This window comes from Schistocerca gregaria, chromosome 2 (genome assembly GCF_023897955.1).
Source record: "Schistocerca gregaria isolate iqSchGreg1 chromosome 2, iqSchGreg1.2, whole genome shotgun sequence".
Lineage (NCBI taxonomy): Eukaryota > Metazoa > Arthropoda > Insecta > Orthoptera > Acrididae > Schistocerca > Schistocerca gregaria.
In genome coordinates, this window is record NC_064921.1 from 689,909,265 (window position 1) to 689,927,684 (window position 18,420).

General features: G+C 40.1%; 1 protein-coding gene across 5 annotated transcripts in view; it reads left to right on the forward strand.

The window, feature by feature from the left end:
• The window catches only part of LOC126334772 (ATP-binding cassette sub-family C member 4-like), a 548,862-nt gene that overhangs the window by 192,455 nt on the left and 337,987 nt on the right, over positions 1-18,420 (forward strand). For 3 of the 5 annotated variants that reach the window (XM_049997358.1, XM_049997355.1, XM_049997357.1), the window contains 2 exons: positions 5,005-5,187; positions 13,488-13,702. The exons of the other annotated variants lie outside the window; for them this stretch is intronic. In XM_049997358.1, coding sequence (XP_049853315.1) covers positions 5,005-5,187; positions 13,488-13,702 — 398 coding nt within the window. The remainder of the gene's footprint in view (positions 1-5,004; positions 5,188-13,487; positions 13,703-18,420) is intronic. 5 annotated transcript variants of the gene reach the window in all.

The following is an 18,420-nucleotide window of genomic DNA, read 5'->3' on the forward strand; positions in this document are numbered from 1 at the left end:
TTCTAGTGCTGTGCTGTCTATGACCATTTCCTTAAAGTTTGGATGACAGTAGTTGAAATTTCCTGGCAGATTAAAACTGTGTACCAGATTGAAAATCAGATTTGGGACCTTTCCCTTTCACAGTATAACACCCCAGCTCCTCCACCAAATTATAACATCCCATCTCCTCCACCAAATTAAAACGTTTCACTTCCATTTGTTTGCACTTATAGCGATCCCAGCTTCATCAACCAAATTATAACATTTCAGCTCCTCAACACCAAATTAAAACGTTGCATTAGGAGGTGTCTGCTTCATGCAAAAGGTCTTGAGTTCATATTGACGACAACAAGTAATTCTTCATTACAGACGTTTATTTACAAACAGAACTGACAGACTTCACAGACTCAACAACTGACTCTCCGAGCTAACCGCACTACATATCCGAACTGGCAACTGACAACTCCTTGGTGTATTAATATCTTTCCATACAATGAGAGTCTTTGACAATGTTTTGTTTACAATACGATAGCAATTCACGACTTAAAACTAAATTAGACATTACAGAATTTTAGTACAGATTAAAGTAAGTAAAAGGATCAGTACATATAAATTCTTACAAGCATAATTTCCAAATAGATTTTATAACATTTTTCTACCAGCTTCTGGATAACCTTCACCAGATTTGTACCGATGTTTCCAGAAATATCTTGACATTTGATTCTGGATATTTCTTGAGTGATTTAGAACAACTATTTATATGTAAAATGATTTAAATCGTGTTTCAAAACGTAAATAAATCTTTTTAGCAATATTTCTTGATACAAATCGTCTTTCGAAATTAGGTTATGAAACAGTTTTCACAAGTTTTCATATTTTTGTTCTTTCTGTGCAAAATGTCCCAATATTGACACAGTACAATATTTAAACATCACCAAAGTTTCCCTTTACATTTTGCATATCTGTATCGACATCCCCTAAAAGTCTACAGTATCGAATACTTCAATATGTCCCAATATGTCCTGTAATGTTACAACAGGCAAGAGCTCTACCAACTGAGCTACCCAAGCATGTCTAACAACCCATTCTTACAGCTCTACTTTTGCCAGTTCCTCACCTATTACATTTCAAACTTCACAGAGTACCATTATGACACTTTTCAATTACAGGGCACGAGTCCTGTGGATATGCATTGTGTATCTCTAACTGCAGCAGTTTCCATTGCCTTCTGCACCCTCATGCCATTGATCATTGCTGATTCTTTTTCCTTTTAGGGGCAGTTTCCCATCCCCATGGCATGAGAGTGTCCTGAACCTCTACCTGCTCCTCTGCTCTCTTTGACAGGGCCGTTGGAAGAATGAGAGTGACTTCTTATGACAGAAGTCTTCAGCCACCATTGGTGATGACTTTTCTTCAAAATTTTACACTGTTATTAGATTGGTATCCAGGAGCCAGAGCATTCTGATTGCTAGTTGAAGATGTTACTCCTCCAACTAGCAGTGATTACGTAGCTGTCCTTCTCAAGATCTCAAACTGTGTACCAGACTGAACCCACCCCACTCCTTCCCAACCCCTATGACAAATCCAAGATTATTCCATGCAGACTATGATCAAATCCATAATCAAATTAGAAGCCATACTCCAACCTTCAAAATCCTGACAACACCCAGATGAATCTGATTTCCTACAGCACATTATCTCAGATGAAATTTTCAATTATATTCCACTCCAAACTATGTACTATAACCATCTCACTGCCCCTCCATATACTCTTGCTCTGCTCCAAGAATTCAATTTATCTAAAGAGAACCCTTCATACTGCTAACTGTGTCATGCTCACACACACTTGACAGATTCCAGCAACACAGCCAGTTACTTATAAAGCAACAACTTCGGCATTAGCACACAGTTGTTGTTGTTGTTGTTGTTGTTGTCTTCAGTCCTGAGACTGGTTTGATGCAGCTCTCCATGCTACTCTATCCTGTGCAAGCTGCTTCATAAAACGCCAGTTTTCTTTCTCCTGATAACGACGTCCTCCTGAGTAGTCCCCACCTGGAGATCCGAATGGGGGACTATTTTACCTCCGGAATATTTTATCCAAGAGGACGTCATCATCATTTAATCATACAGTAAAGCTGCATGTCCTCGGGAAAAATTACGGCAGTAGTTTCCCCTTGCTTTCAGCCGTTCGCAGTACCAGCACAGCAAGGCCGTTTTGGTTAATGTTGCAAGGCCAGATCAGTCAATCATCCAGACTGTTGCCCCTGCAACTACTGAAAAGGCTGCTGCCCCTCTTCAGGAACCACATGTTTGTCTGGCCTCTCAACAGATACCCCTCCGTTGTGGTTGCACCTACGGTACGGCCATCTGTATCGCTGAGGCACGCAAGCCTCCCCACCAACGGCAAGGTCCATGGTTCAGGGGGGGGGGGGGGGCATTAGCACATGACATGCACTAAACTAAAGAAATACCTGTAAATTCTACAAAGTATTGGAAAACGTTCCATAGGCTCTCCAGAAACAACCCCACTCCCATATATCCCAACCTATGTTAACAACAAACCATTTCCTGACAACCTCACCAAAGCCAACAACAATTTTTTATTCTTCCTGAAAGACACAGTCACCATCCGATATTACCCCAACTTTGATTATTCAGTGATTTCCTATGTATATGAACATACCAACATAGTTATCCCACCTCTCACACCAAAATACCAGTATACTAGAAATTTATTCATGACTGCGAACACATTTCATCTGTTTCATAATGGCTGTAGCAGCCACAGGGCCTGTTCCTGTTGACATGCATTCATGTCCAAATGAACATTGCATAATAATTCATAAAATTCCAGTATTTACACAGCACAGCACAGCACTCCATGAATGGAACACACCAACAGCTGAAAACATTATGCAGACGCTTTCTAAAAAGTGAAATACTGCACCTGGTCATAATCCAATTACCAATCACCATCTCAAGTAATGTCCCAGAGCCTATTACAAAGCCCTTGCCACCATTTCCAAAACCATCCTCTACACAGATTATTGCCCAGAGCAGTGGAAAATGACCAAACTTCTCCTCTTCCTGGAGCTGATAAACCACACTCAAATAGCTCATCCTATCAATGTCTCAGCCTCACATCAGCTTTCAGAGAAATTCTCGAAGCCAAGCCTGCCCAATTAATCAATTAGTACCTTGCAACCCACTTAACCATTCCCAACGCTTATTGCAGCTTTTGTCCAACTATTATATTGACATTTAACTTCTTTACCTTACCCACTTTATCTTCTGCCAACACACCTTCTCCTGTGTATTTCGCCCTACTGTCTCAAGGCTCTATCCTTTCAAACCTCCTTCACTTACTGTACACTGCAGATATTCCCAAATGACATCTCCCTTCCTAACTCCTGCACTATGCTGAGAACAACACCTACCTAACCATTTCCCACACTCTTCAACTCTCCCAAGCCTCTCTCCAACACCACTTGCATCACCTCAGGTCAAGTGATGTAATGTGTGAAAACTTCAAGTAAATCCACAGAAAAGCTGTCACCATCTTTGGTTGCACCACTATTTGTTTACATCCTCTAAATTTCTGTCCCTCCCTTTACAACTGATCCATCCCTCTGACTGATACAGTTAAGTATGAAGGACTAACCCTCAACAGAAAACTAACATTGAATACACATCTCCTTAACATCCAACACTAAACTCAAAACTGACTAAAACTGCTGAAATTACTAACAGGCCACATCTGGGGGCTGCATCTTTCTACAATAACTCTCACCCATAAATGCTGCATCTGCCCAATCATCACCTATGCCAACATTTCCTGTATCTGTGTCTCCTCTAAAATTTGTATCTGAAATCTTGGAAAGACAAGCATCCACCTACCTTTCTGAATCTGCTTACCTTCCCCACCTTGCATCCTGTATCAACTCATCTGCTTCCCTCATCTTCTTCTCTTCCTAAATCTCCTTCAGATCCAATACATGTATTGCTAAACGCAGTTGTATCACCCAATATCCCACCCAATAATCACAAATGCTGGTACTCTGCTTCTCCATTACATCTATATTCCACCTTATGTACCGTCATGCCTTATCTAGCCTCTTCTGTTGTAAATTCAAATGACTCCCACCCAAAAATGATTAAATCCATCAAAAGATATACCCCTCTACCCAACCTCAATCACAATGCTCTACCTAACACCATGCTTCAAATTTCTTCTCTCCCACTTGCTGACTTTTAACCACTCTCTATGTTACCACAGGAGCCCATAGTCATACTCATTATTCCACCTCTGTCGTAACCATGATTGTTTCCATACGTCATTAACATCACCATTATACCATAGCATCATTCACTTTATCATCAGTGACCGTATTTTAAATGCATCATAAAATAACATATAAAGTTTTAAAAAGTAATTAGCATTATTCACCAATGTTTTCTTTTTTTCCCTTTAAGTCTACAGCCGGCCGCGGTGGTCTCGCGGTTCTAGGCGCGCAGTCCGGAACCATGCGACTGCTACGGTCGCAGGTTCGAATCCTGCCTCGGGCATGGATGTGTGTGATGTCCTTAGGTTAGTTAGGTTTATGTAGTTCTAAGTTCTAGGGGACTAATGACCACAGCAGTTGAGTCTCATAATGCTCAGAGCCATTTAAACCATTTTAAGTCTACATTCATTGTCATCCATTTTTAAGAAAAAATCACAAATATTGTCCATAAATTTTGACTCATTATTCATGTGGAAATATTCAAAATGCATACTGATAATTTAAATTCTGTAATACATTACTGTGAACTGTATTTTGATATATACTTCAGGGTGGCTCTTCCTCAGAGCCTTTAACTATAAGCCACACCGGGTCTAGATGTGACAGTTAATTTTGCCTTTCTACTACAGATGATCAATGTTTATACATAGTTGTTATTGAATAGATGATAAGACACAGAGCTGAAAAGATTTTGTATGCATATCATCAAACAATAAAGAATTTTGTACTTTTCCTACAACAGGGCAAAATCCAAATTCAAGGATTATATAATGATATTGTCCACAACCCAGAGTATGCAATGATACTGAGTCTTTCAAGAGACAATGAAGATAATGAAGATCAGTCTGAAGGGAAGAAACCATCACAAACATTCGGTAGGCAGCTTTCGAGGCTCTCCAGGCAAATATCTCGAACATCCACATATGTGAGTAACACAAAGGGACCGAAAATGTTTGTCTATTTTGAAAGAATTAACAGTACTTTTTGAATACGTCAGTCATGTACAGTGATGAGGTAATAAAAACAAAGATTCCAAGACTTACCAAGCGGGAAAGCGCTGGCAGACAGGCACAATGAACAAAACACACACACGCACACACAGAATTACTAGCTTTCGCAACCGATGGTTGCTTCTTCAGGAAAGAGGGAAGGAGAGGGGAGAGGGAAAGACGAAAGGATGTGGGCTTTAAGGGAGAGGGTAAGGAGTCATTCCAATCCCGGGAGCTGAAAGACTTCCCTTAGGGGGGAAAAAGACAGGTGTACACTCGCACGCACACACATATCCATCTGCACATACACAGTGTCTATATGAGAGAGAGAGAGAGAGAGAGAGAGAGAGAGAGAGAGAGAGAGAGAGAGAGAGAGAGAGAGAGAGAGAGTGAGAGAGAGAGAGAGAGAGAGAGACAGAGAGAGAGTGAGAGAGGGGGGGGGGGGACATTTCACGTGGGAAAAATATATCTAAAAACAAAGATGATGTGACTTACCAAACAAAAGCGCTGGCAGGTCGATAGACACATGAACAAATACAAACATGCACACAAAATTCAATCTTTCGCAACCAACGGTTGCTTCTTCAGGAAAGAGGGAAGGAGAGGGAAAGACGAAAGGATGTGGGTTTTAAGGGAGAGGGTAAGGAGTCATTCCAATCCCGGGAGCGGAAAGACTTACCTTAAGGGAAAAAAGGACAGGTATACACTCGCACACGCACACATATCCATCTACACATGTCTGCTTGTGTCTGTGTATGTGCGGATGGATATGCGTTTGTGTGCGCGAGTGTATACCTGTCCTTTTTTCCCCTTAAGGTAAGTCCTTCCACTCGGATTGGAATGACTCCTTACCCTCTCCCTTAAAACCCACACCCTTTCGTCTTTCCCTCTCCTTCCCTCTTTCCTGAAGAAGCAACCATTGGTTGCGAAAGCTTGAATTTTGTGTGTATGTTTGTGTGTCTATCGACCTGCCAGCACTTTTGTTTTGTAAGTCACGTCATCTTTGTTATATATATATTAAAAACAAGGATTCCAAGACTTACCAAGCGGGAAAGCGCCGGTAGATCGGTAGATAGGCACAATGAATAAAACACACAAACACACACACAGAATTTCGAGAAATTTTTTTCGATATTTTCCTGAATTTCCCCACACTTTAACGTGTTTTGGAGACAACACAACCACCTAACCTTTGCACCCATTGTTGTTCACCAACCTAAGTTCAGCACAGGATCAACATAGCTCATCTCAAACCTACACTTTTTCGACTTTTTTCACACCTTTATCTCTCCCTATATAAATTTCTATTTATTTTCACTTTAACCTCATATTACGCTTTCCACCTTCTAATACCATGTCAACCTCACAACATCCCTACAACGACCCCATTAAATTTTATTTACATTCCCTCCGCAAACATGCCTTCACCCTAGCCACATTACGCTCCCATATTTTATTTACTCAGGCTTGCCTGACATTTGGCATTACCCCCAAAGGCCTCACACTTAAAGTTCCCATCTCTGGCTGCAATCCTTCTTTCCATCAGTCCTTATACCAGTTCCAAACAGCACAATCCATAGCCCTCACCCGCCTAATCCTTCACCTATACATCGACTCGGCCAATGAACACACCCGTCAACTTCTATCCCAAATCAAAGTCCTCAGTCTTTCCTCTCCCACATCCACACCGGCTGTTCATAGCACCCTCCTACAGGCCAACCGCAAATTAGAACAGCATGCCACCCTCCACCTCAAAAAACTATCCAATCTCCTGGTTTCCCACCTCCAGAAAGGCAACTCACTCACCCTCCACAACCTTTCCAACAAACCTCAACCTCCTCTCATTGCACACAAACCCAGTCTCTTCCATCTACTCAATCTCCCACTTCCAGTTCCACTCCCCCCAACACCTCAAAATTCTAGTCAATACAATCTGGAACCACAACACCCCAATTCAGTAGTTAACCTTTCCTCCAAACCTCTCTCCCAATCCGAAACCTCTGTCCTATCCAAAGGCCTCACCTTCAGCCACACTCCCAGGTTCAACCAAACTGCCCTTGTCAAAGATTTACTGTCCAACACTCGTAGTCTCTGTAGGAAATATCACTTTGCCACAAAGAAAAATAATCCTGATCCCACTCCTAATGATTCAACTCCCCAAAACACTATCCAAATTGAACCCTGCCTGGAACAGTTCCATCCTCCATCACAGCGGGACCCACCTCCTCTTCCTCAAAATCACCCTCTCCAAACCTTCCAGGAATTTCTCACTTCCAGCCTTGCCTCTCAATCTTTCTTGAAAAACCTTAATCCTAATCCCAACATCACCACAGCTGAAGCCCAGGTTATCCGTGATCTGAAAGCTGACCGATCCATCATCATTCTTCCGGCTGACAAGGGTTCCACGACCGTGGTACTTGATCGTCGGGAGTATGTGGCTGAGGGACTGCGTCAGCTTTCAGACAACTCTACGTACAAAGTTTGCCAAGGTAATCCCATTCCTGATGTCGAGGCGGAGCTTCAAGGAATCCTCAGAACCTTAGGCCCCCTATAAAACCTTTCACCTGACTCCATCAAACTCCTGACCCCACCGACACCTCGCACTCCTACCTTCTACCTACTTCCTAAAATTCACAAGCCCAAACATCCTGGCCACCCCATTGTAGCTGGTTACCAACCCCCCACAGAACGTATCTCTGCCTACGTAGATCAACACCTTCAACCCATTACATGCAGTCTCCCATCCTTCATCAAAGACACCAACCACTTTCTGGAACACCTGGAATCCGTACCCAGTCTGTTACCCCCGGAAACCATCCTTGTAACCATTGATGCCACTTCCCTATACACAAATATCCCGCACGTCCAGGGCCTCGCTGCAATGGAGCACTTCCTTTCACGCCGATCACCTGCCACCTACCCAAAACCTCTTTCCTCGTCACCTTAGCCAGCTTCATCCTGACCCACAGTTTCTTCATTTTTGAAGGCCAGACATACCAACAATTAAAGGGAACAGCCATGGGTACCAGGATGGCCCCCTCGCATGCCAACCTATTTATGGGTCGCTTAGAGGAAGCCTTCTTGGTTACCCAAGCCTGCCAACCCAAAGTTTGGTACAGATTTATTGATGACATCTTCATGATCTGGACTCACAGTGAAGAACAGCTCCAGAATTTCCTCTCCAACCTCAACTCCTTTAGTTCCATCAGATTCACCTGGTCCTACTCCAAATCCCATGCCACTTTCCTTGACGTTGACCTCCATCTGTCCAATGGCCAGCTTCACACATCCGTCCACATCAAACCCACCAACAAGCAACAGTACCTCCATTATGACAGCTGCCACCCATTCCATATCAAACGGTCCCTTCCCTACAGCCTAGGACTTCGTGGCAAACAAATCTGCTCCAGTCCTGAATCCCTGGACCATTACACCAACAACCTGAAAACAGCTTTCGCATCCCGCAACTACCCTCCCGACCTGGTACACAAGCAGATAACCAGAGCCACTTCCTCATCCCCTCAAACCCAGAACCTCTCACTGAAGTACCCCAAAAGTGCCCCACTTGTGACAGGATACTTCCCGGGACTGGATCAGACTCTGAATGTGGCTCTCCAGTAGGGATACGACTTCCTAAAATCCTGCCCCGAAATGAGATCCATCCTTCATGAAATCCTCCCCACTCCACCAAGGGTGTCTTTCCGCCGTCCACCTAACCTTCGTAACCTCTTGGTTCATCCCTATGAAATCTCCAAACCACCTTCCCTACCCTCTGGCTCCTACCCTTGCAACCGCTCCCGGCGGAAAACCTGCCCTCTGCACCATCCCACCACCACCTACTCCAGTCCTGTAACCCGGAAGGTGTACACGATCAAAGGCAGAGCCACGTGTGAAAGCACCCATATGATTTACCAACTGACCTGCCTACACTGTGACGCTTTCTATGTGGGAATGACCAGCAAAAAACTGTCCATTCGCATGAATGGACACAGGCAGACAGTGTTTGTTGGTAATGAGGATCACCCTGTGGCTAAACATGCCTTGGTGCACAGCCAGCACATCTTGGCACGGTGTTACACCGTCCGAGTTATCCGGATACTTCCCACCAACACCAACCTATCCGAACTCCGGAGATGGGAACTTGCCCTTCAATATATCCTCTCTTCTCGTTATCCACCAGGCCTCAATCTCCGCAAATTTCAAGTTGCCGCCACTCATAACTCACCTGTCATTCAACATCATCTTTGCCTCCACACTTCCGCCTTGACTTATATCTCTGCCCATACTCTTTGCCTTTAAATATGTCTGCTTGTGTCTGTGTATGTATGGATGGATATGCGTGTGTGTGTGTGTGTGTGTGTGTGTGTGTGTGTGTGTGTGTGTGTGTGTGTGTGTGTGTGTGTGCGCGTGAGTACATACCTATCCTTTTTCCCCCCTAAGGTAAGTCTTTCTGCTCCCGGGATTGGAATGACTCCTTACCCTCTCCCTTAAAACCCACATCCTTTCATCTTTCCTTTTCCTTCCCTCTTTCCTGACGAAGCAGCCACCGGTTGCGAAAGCTCAAATTCTGTGCGTGTGTTTGTGTGTTTTATTCATTGTGCCTATCTACCGGCGCTTTCCCACTTGGTAAGTCTTGGAATCTTTGTTTTTAATGAAATCACTATATTTTAACATAAAAGGCATAAAGTAAATGACATTTTAACAATTATCAATTATGTCTTCACATGCTGGATTATTCAAACTGTTTGGTGTGGAAGAGATTGGTTCAAATTAATAGTTTTATTTGGAACTTGGTATCATAATACTCATAGAAGAGTGTCTGCAGTCAAAACAGCTCAGTCTGATACACTAACAGTCACAGAAACTCTTAATCTAGATGGATCCCAGTAATTATTTAAACTGATGTAGTTTAGGAAACCATTCCTAAGATGTGTGCATAACCTATTTCCCTCTGTTTTTTTAATATGTTTTAATACGTAATAGCACCCTATTATCAGGCTGGCAGACACTATTAATCTACAGTTTTTGTTGTATTTATTCATCTATGTATGATCTTACAATGCTACAGAATTTGTCATCACAACACAATGAAAATACAGAGCTCAAAAGAATGTATACACACAGAATATACTCTGAAGTATGTTTTTATGAGGATAGGGTTGGACAGAATCTAATGTTAGTAAATGGAGGACAGTAGGTCTATACAATTGTTGAATGATGCTTTCCCTTAGAATATCTGATTACATAACCTTACTCCTGAGTTTTGAATGGTTGGAAAATATCTGAAAACATTAGTATAATCACTTCTATGACAGACCTCACATTGAATTTCACATATCTGCTAAATAGTGTGTTTTCCCATATAGTATTTCTGTCTAATGTTCATATAAATTTCATGCTGCTAACACTACTGCAACCAACTTCAAAGTCTATATGAGCAAATACTAACAGTGATGTATCAGCTCTCTAAACTATTCTTCATTCATATGTAAATATACAGTAGAATCCAGTTTCAGTATCATTTGAAATCTCTGTGTTTATTTATGGGTATACTCTGCAAACTGAAGCACTGAAAGAATAACTGCTCAAAGTCTATGTGCACACTGTTATTAGTCTAATCTTATCTTGTCTTCAAAATCCTTATTAGATTCCTAGATTCTTCATTTAAAGTTTTTTTTCACTGCTTCACTGCTTCCTCTGGACTGATACTATTCATATATACAGCCAATCAGACACTCAGCCTGAACTCCCTAAATATCTAGCATACTCACTGCTTCTTTTCTTGTGATATTAATTGGTTTAGTTCTCAAAATTAAGCACTTTACTCACATGGTACACATATACAAAATTCAATACCACCAAAAATATTCATCACTCGTGCCAACCTTTTTATGTCTTGCTTGGAGATAGATTTCTAGGAATCCCAGAATTCCTGATACTACTGGGTTCTTTATCAACCTTGTTCAGTATGTGAGTGAGATTTCTGAATTTTTAATCAATGCTTTAACACTTTTCTTAATATAAAATTCATGTAACCTTCCTCTATACAATGCCTCAGTTAATCAACATTAAATCAAGCAACAAAAGAAGTATTCAGTATACATCATGCTGAACATAATGTCACATTATGTGTTTTATTTTCACAAAACACATCAGTTTTAGATAGTGAGTACACAGAATGCAATGCCTCCTATCACCTGAGAACAGGCCTGGCAGTTGAAAAGATTTTACACTAAAATGAAATATATAACTTCACTGAATATCCAAATATACAGGGTGCTTGAAAAAGAACACTCTAGTTTTAAGTATAAATTTAATGGGGAAATTAGTGAAAAATTACATCAATGATTACATATCATGTAAGAGAATTCTTTCAATTTTTGTTTGATGTTAGTAGACTTCAATGTGGGATCCATTTGTTGCCCTGTACACGTCGAGACAATTTTCCATTTCTCACCATGTATTCACAAACATTTCAGGTGTAACTCTCTCAACCACTGCAGTAAATCTTTCCTGTAAATGATTGATGTTTCTGATCTTTTCACTGTACACAACATTTTTATGTGGCCCCAAAATAAGAAGTCCAGCAGGGTTAAGTCTGAGGTTTGTTGTGGCCAAGATATTGGGCCAGCCCTGCCTATCCACCTTCCTGGAAAGCAAGTGTCAAGAGCTTCATGCACATGGTTACTGTGCCTTCTTGTTGGAAAAATGCAAGCCCCTTTTCTGCCTCAATGTTGTCCAGTTGGGGAAAGGTGTACTCTGTCAACATGTCACAGTAAACATCCTTGTTCATTGGTTTTTCTACAAAAATGAAAGGACTAATCACACAATCTTCCAGCAACTCACACCAGATATTAACTTTCAGAGGGTCACGTTGCTGAATAACTTCATGTGGATGCTTTGCCACCCCCCACCCCTCACCCCTCCCTCCAATTCTGCAGTTATGATTAACTGTTCCACTGACAAGAAATGTAGCCTCATCAGAAAAGAGAATCCTTTTTTTAAAAATTGACATCATCATCAATTCTGTGTAGAAAGTCAACAACAAACTCATACCTTTCAATTTTATCAGTAGGTTTTATTTCATGTAACAGTTGCAATTTGTAGGCATGCAACTTAAGTCTTTTATGCAGAACATCATACACAGTATCTTTAGGCACTCCTAATTGTAGACTGCGTCTGGCCAATGACTCCATTGGGCTCGAAACACATGAAACATGGATCGGTTCAACAACGTCTTCAGAAGTTCTTGGTCTACCTGGTGATTTTGCTTTTAAAACACTGCAGATTTCCTGAAAGCCTTTAGCCAATGAGAGATAGTTTTTGCTGTAGGTGGTTCACCACCATACTGATGTCTAAAATTATGTTGCACTGTCATAACTGACTCAGTTTTCACCAGCTAAATAACACACTGCACTTTCTGTTGCGGAGTACACATTGTTGCTGAATTGCTCTGCAATGGACTGCATGCATGCCTGGATTGAACTGAGGGAACAGAGGGGGAAAAAAGCAAAAATGGCACTGGTGCCGTCTCAAGGTCAAGCAGACCTGCCAAATGCAGGGGAGCCAAACTTGGAGAGTTAATTAATCAAACACCATGAACTAGAATAGTGCATGTACCTTTGTACAGATTCTAGGACACATTAAACCTAGAGAGCTTTTTTAAACACACTGTACTTTTATTGTATTTTATTCAGGAAATGTTTGAAAGCAAGTAATAATGTTTACATTTCCCCAATACTCTTACTCCTTTCTTTTCAACAGTCATCAATTATACTTTCTGTATAGTATTGCTGTGAATGAAACATTTTTCTGTTTTAGGAATTAATTCTTTCTACAAACACTTTTTCATACTTATCAGTGCCCATACAGCATGCAAACTACCTGTCACCCTATATCACAATCACTCTTCCAGCCCAATAAGAACTACACATAGTCTTGAGAAATACTTTCACAAAGACCAGAGGAATATTTTTCACATGACTGTTGTGGCTTAATATGAATTTGATAGGGTGCCTCTTAGAAAAGGTCATGCTTATTTCAAATTATACAGAAACAAAATGTCTCCTCTGTATGCTGGTCTTATACTTGATGCTGTAAGAGAACAAATTACTTGTGATATATTATTTTTCTTATCATCTTAAAACAGAGGAAAGGGAAGAAACTAAATATTTTTTTAGCCTTGCTGATACCTATCATGTTCCTATAAAGTAATAGAGTTCATTATTTGTTCAAGAGTCTGTCTTCATATCATGGATCCCTGGTAGATGAAGAGGAGGACGAAGAAGCACCAGACATGATAGAAGCTACAACTAAAGGAAAGGTGAAACAGTCACCATATACTGGCTATTTCAGGGCTGGAACCAACTACTTTGTTATATTTCTGATAGCCATACTCTTTGCTTTGGCTCAAATACTTGCCAGCGGAGTTGATTACTTTGTTTCTTACTGGTGAGTTGAGAAAATTTACATTGACAGTCATGTATTACAAATATGTGTGAGTGTTTATGTGGTATAGTATGAATTGCCATAGTTACCATCAGCTGATGGAGACAAGTGTATCTGTCATCAGATCTTCGTCGTCTTGATTTAAGATGTGACTATAGCTCTACTAAGATCAAGATTCTTTTTGCAAGTTAAATTTGCTCAGCTGTTTTGCAGATCACATCTTATATTCCTCCATGTTAACCTGCATCTCATGAATAGCCACATTAAATATGCAGTAAATATTAAACCTATGTACAAAGAACAATGTATGCTATTTCAAAGTTTACATCCACTTTATATTACCCATCGGTTCTCTACAACACTTTCTATTGATGTACATTTATTTCCTCTAATTATGGTTTGCTTTTCAAACACACTGTCCTTCACATTAGTGTGTACCTGTCATGTAAGCACCTAACCAATTACATCCATTGCATTTGCTGTTCAAAGATTTGACAAGGCCCTTCAGATATAGCATATGAGCATTCCATGCATTACATAACTAGTGGAAAAGTGCTTCTGTAGGAGCACAAAAAAGGCAAATAAGTTTCTCTTTAAAACAACCTGACAGAAAAGTGAGAACCGGCTGCCTCAATCCTCATTCTGCCTTCCCCTTACTGGGACTGGGCAAAATGATTTAGAATGTTCTGTGTTAAAGGAGCATGAATATGTTTGCTTGTAGCAAAGGCTTCCTATTCAGCAACTCCCACTCACTGCCGCTGTCTGTACAGGGCATTTGGAAATAGGACGTATAAGGGGTGTGAGTACATAATATTTTGAATAGGAACCTATATCCGGAAACATACCATTTCCATTCTACGACAGTTTCAGTTCAGATGTGTACCATGTCCACATCTGCTGACGGAAAAAGAAAAGCCCCGGAGTTGCTCGTCCAGGTGTGCAGTAGGGTAGACAAGATGATGTATACTACAATTGATGACCACCTGATATCACTTATTGTTTAATTTGCTGTAAGACCTATTCAATGCCTGTGCATCTCCAATATTTAAACAAGGTTCCATACACATTTTGGAAATACACAGTCATGCTCCATGTGCGTGGTGAAGCTTGAGGTAATGGAAGAGCTGTTAGTTGGCTGTATCATGACCATTTTCCACAGTCTAGCATGCCATTGCATAAACTTTTTCCCCATGTTGCGCAGTGGTGAAATGAAATGGTACATTCACCGTGAGGGGGGAAGGCCGTGGTGCCCCATGGGAAGAACTCGAACAATTGCAAGTGCAATGGTCGTTGGTCACAGTATTGTCTGGGATGTTCTGTGTGAGCAACAATTACATCCATACCACATACAAAGGGTATGTGCTATGGGTCCAGCCAATTTTACACAATGTCCAATTTTCCACAATGTGTTCACTACTGCATGTGGTTCCTACCCTGCTACATTGACACACCCCTGTTCCCACACTGAGTAATGCTAACAAATGAATGTAAGTTCACTAGAGACCATGTTCCGAATTTGCAAAACAGCCATGTCTGGGCAGACAAAAACCCAGGGCTACTTATGTTGAAGGATTTCAGCATGAGTTTGGTATTAACATGTAGGTGGATATTCTGGATGGTTATGTGATTGGACCATACCTCCTTCCCTCAAGCTAACAGTTCATGCATACCTGCTCTTCCTACAAAATGTATTGGACCCATTCTTGGAAGCTGTGCCAATGAATTTCAATCAGGAAAGATTCGTTTCAACATGATGAAGCACTACCTCACTTCTCACACATGGTTTGGACACATATTAATGGACAATATAGTGAAAGATGGATAGCCCAAGGTGGTCCAAATGCACAGTCACCAGAATCACTGGATTAAAGTCCTTTGGATTACTTCTTGTGGCATCATATGCAAAGTTTAATTTAGGAGGCTCCTGGTGGTGTGAGTTCTGGCTGATGCACTAGAAACTGAAGAGACACCGGGGTGGTATAATGTCCTGCTCATTGGAATATAAATTTCCAACTTCACAAAATTTATTGACAACTGAACTGCATACTCGTCACATTAACAAAAAAACTGACTGACATACTTCACAGATCTCTCACTGACTAACAAAACAACAACTGAACAACTCACTTGCAAACTTGCTGCATTGCTTTATATAGAATTTTAACAGTGAATTTCAAAATAACCCATTATTAATTTTGTACAATTTTGATGTTACAATTAAAATTTGCAAAATGTAAAGATACTGATGTTACAGCTGAATAAGGTATAAAATACAATATCGTATTACATAAATTTTTCAGTATTATCTGTAATTTTAAATATAAGAAATCAATCTGAACTTTAATTGTAATAATGTCTCTTGTATTATTTTAGTTATGTAATTAATTACAGTTTGGATTTGGTTACTAACATTCAATGACAGTACAAATCTCATGCTTTATCTGACTAAATACGTAAAATTTACAAATAAGGCCTCAAATTCTGAAAATTGGAAAGTTGTGTGATGCAAACAATTGGAAAGTTAATTTTATAGCACTAACACAACACTTTTAGGACTAGCGATCTTCTTCCATTAATATCTAAAAGATGACTCACAGCAACAACAAAAACTTCAAAGAGTAAAAACATGGAAAACAAAAGAAAATCTTAGGAGCAAAGAAATTCACAACACAGAACCAAGCATCACCATAGGAGAGGATAGGAAACACAGCTCTGATTTATTTACTTTAACACTTCCCCTCAAATCAAACTGTGGTGCAACAACTTTTAAATAAAAAACAAGAGGTCAAAACACATTAGTCATGAAGTGCTATCTTGGTACACATTGCTTTAAATTTGTTTGATTTTAAAGGCATTGTAAACATGTCACCAAGTTGATTTTCAGAATGCATATATTCTACATTGATAGCCCCCTTTTGATAGGGTTCACACACATAATAATATCATACTTCAATGTGCTTAGAACATTTGTAGAACTCTGTGTTTTTCACTAGTTTAATGGGATTTGCAGTGTCAGTGAACAATATTGGTGCGTTTCTTTTTCCACTGATCTCCAGCTGCAGTCTGTTAAGCCATACTAACTCCTTGGCTCCTTCACTTTCAGCAATGAACTCCACTTCAGTGGTGGATAGTGCAACTGATTTCTGCAGTTGAGATGTCCACAATACAACCATATCACCAATCATTGAAACAAAACCATTTGTTGATCATCTTGTTAGAGTGTTGCCAGCAAAATCAGCATCAGCTTAGGCACAAAGTTTACCATCGGATGAAATATAGAAGAGTCCTGTGTATGAAGTAGCACATAGATATCTGAAAATACATTTTACAGTATTCCAATCAGAAGAAGTGGGTTTAGCCTTAGTTCGAGCAACTTTTGAAACAGCATAAGCGAGATTTAGATGAGTAGAGCATGCCAGGCATATTAATGATCCCACAGCCGAACAATAAGGAAAGTTGTTGTCAAGAGTATTGCTATATTCACTGTCTAATTGTTCATTATCACATGGAGTTTTTAATGGTTTTGAATCAGCTGTGATCAAACGATGTAGAATTTTCATGGTGTATGCTTGCTGTGAAATAAACTCTCATTACTCTATTTGCATACCTAAAAATGAGTCTAAGGATTCCACTGTTATTTTGAATTCAGACTTTAACATGTCTATAAATGAATTCACCACACTTTTAGTTGTTCCTGTGATAAGTCCATTTTTTCTCTTGAATGAATGAAACTTATTATTCCAGCAATGAGGTTATTGCCTAAGTCCATACAATGATTTCTTGAGTTAACAAACACAACCTGACCCATCATCGAAACCTTCTGGTTGAGCCATGTATATTTCTGTACCTAAGTCACCACATAAAAATAGAGTTTAATGTCAAACTGAACAAGTTTCTAATTTTCTTCATCTGCAATCACTGTTAAAACATGAATAGCATCATAATGAGCTACTGGACTAAACATTTCATCATAATCAAGCCTGGCACATCAAAACATACCACACACAACCAAGTGAGCACGGTGTCGATCAATCGATCCACCAGGCTTATATTTAATATGAAGCACCCATCAATTATCGAAAACGTATTTTTCTTTAGGCATTTCTACCAAGTCCCAGGTATCATTTTCTTCAAATGCCTTCATTTCTTCTTTCATCACATTAAACCATTCATTGGACTTACTGCTATCCATAGCTTCCTTGAAGTTTGTTGGTGCAAGCTCTTCATGGATTGCTTTTGTCAGGCAAACTAATGCATTTGCTTCTTGAGAGTGGTGAGGCAGGTATCCTAATTTGTAGTCACTAAGTTTTACTGGCAGACATATTTCATGAACTGGATGTCAATTTGGTAACTTATTCAAATATTCTTGGTCACTAGTTTCAATCTGATAAACAGTACATTCCAATTCAATTGAATTTCCAGCCATACATAGCTTTCCTGGTTGAAAATCAACATTGTTTGATTTCATCACACAATGTTTTAACAGAGTCCACATCTTGCAACCATCTTTGTCATTCACTTAGTCAATGAAATGACCAGGTATAGCCTTTTCATCAAACTTTGAACGAAATTTCTTTGGCAAATGAACATAGTGTTTTGATCCATAAATTTGTAGATAGTTAAAACCGTTAAACACTTTGCCAGTCCACAATCTGAAAGGTGTTTTACCTTCAACACTTGACTTCACAGTATGATTGAGTAGAATAATGGCTGTGTCACAT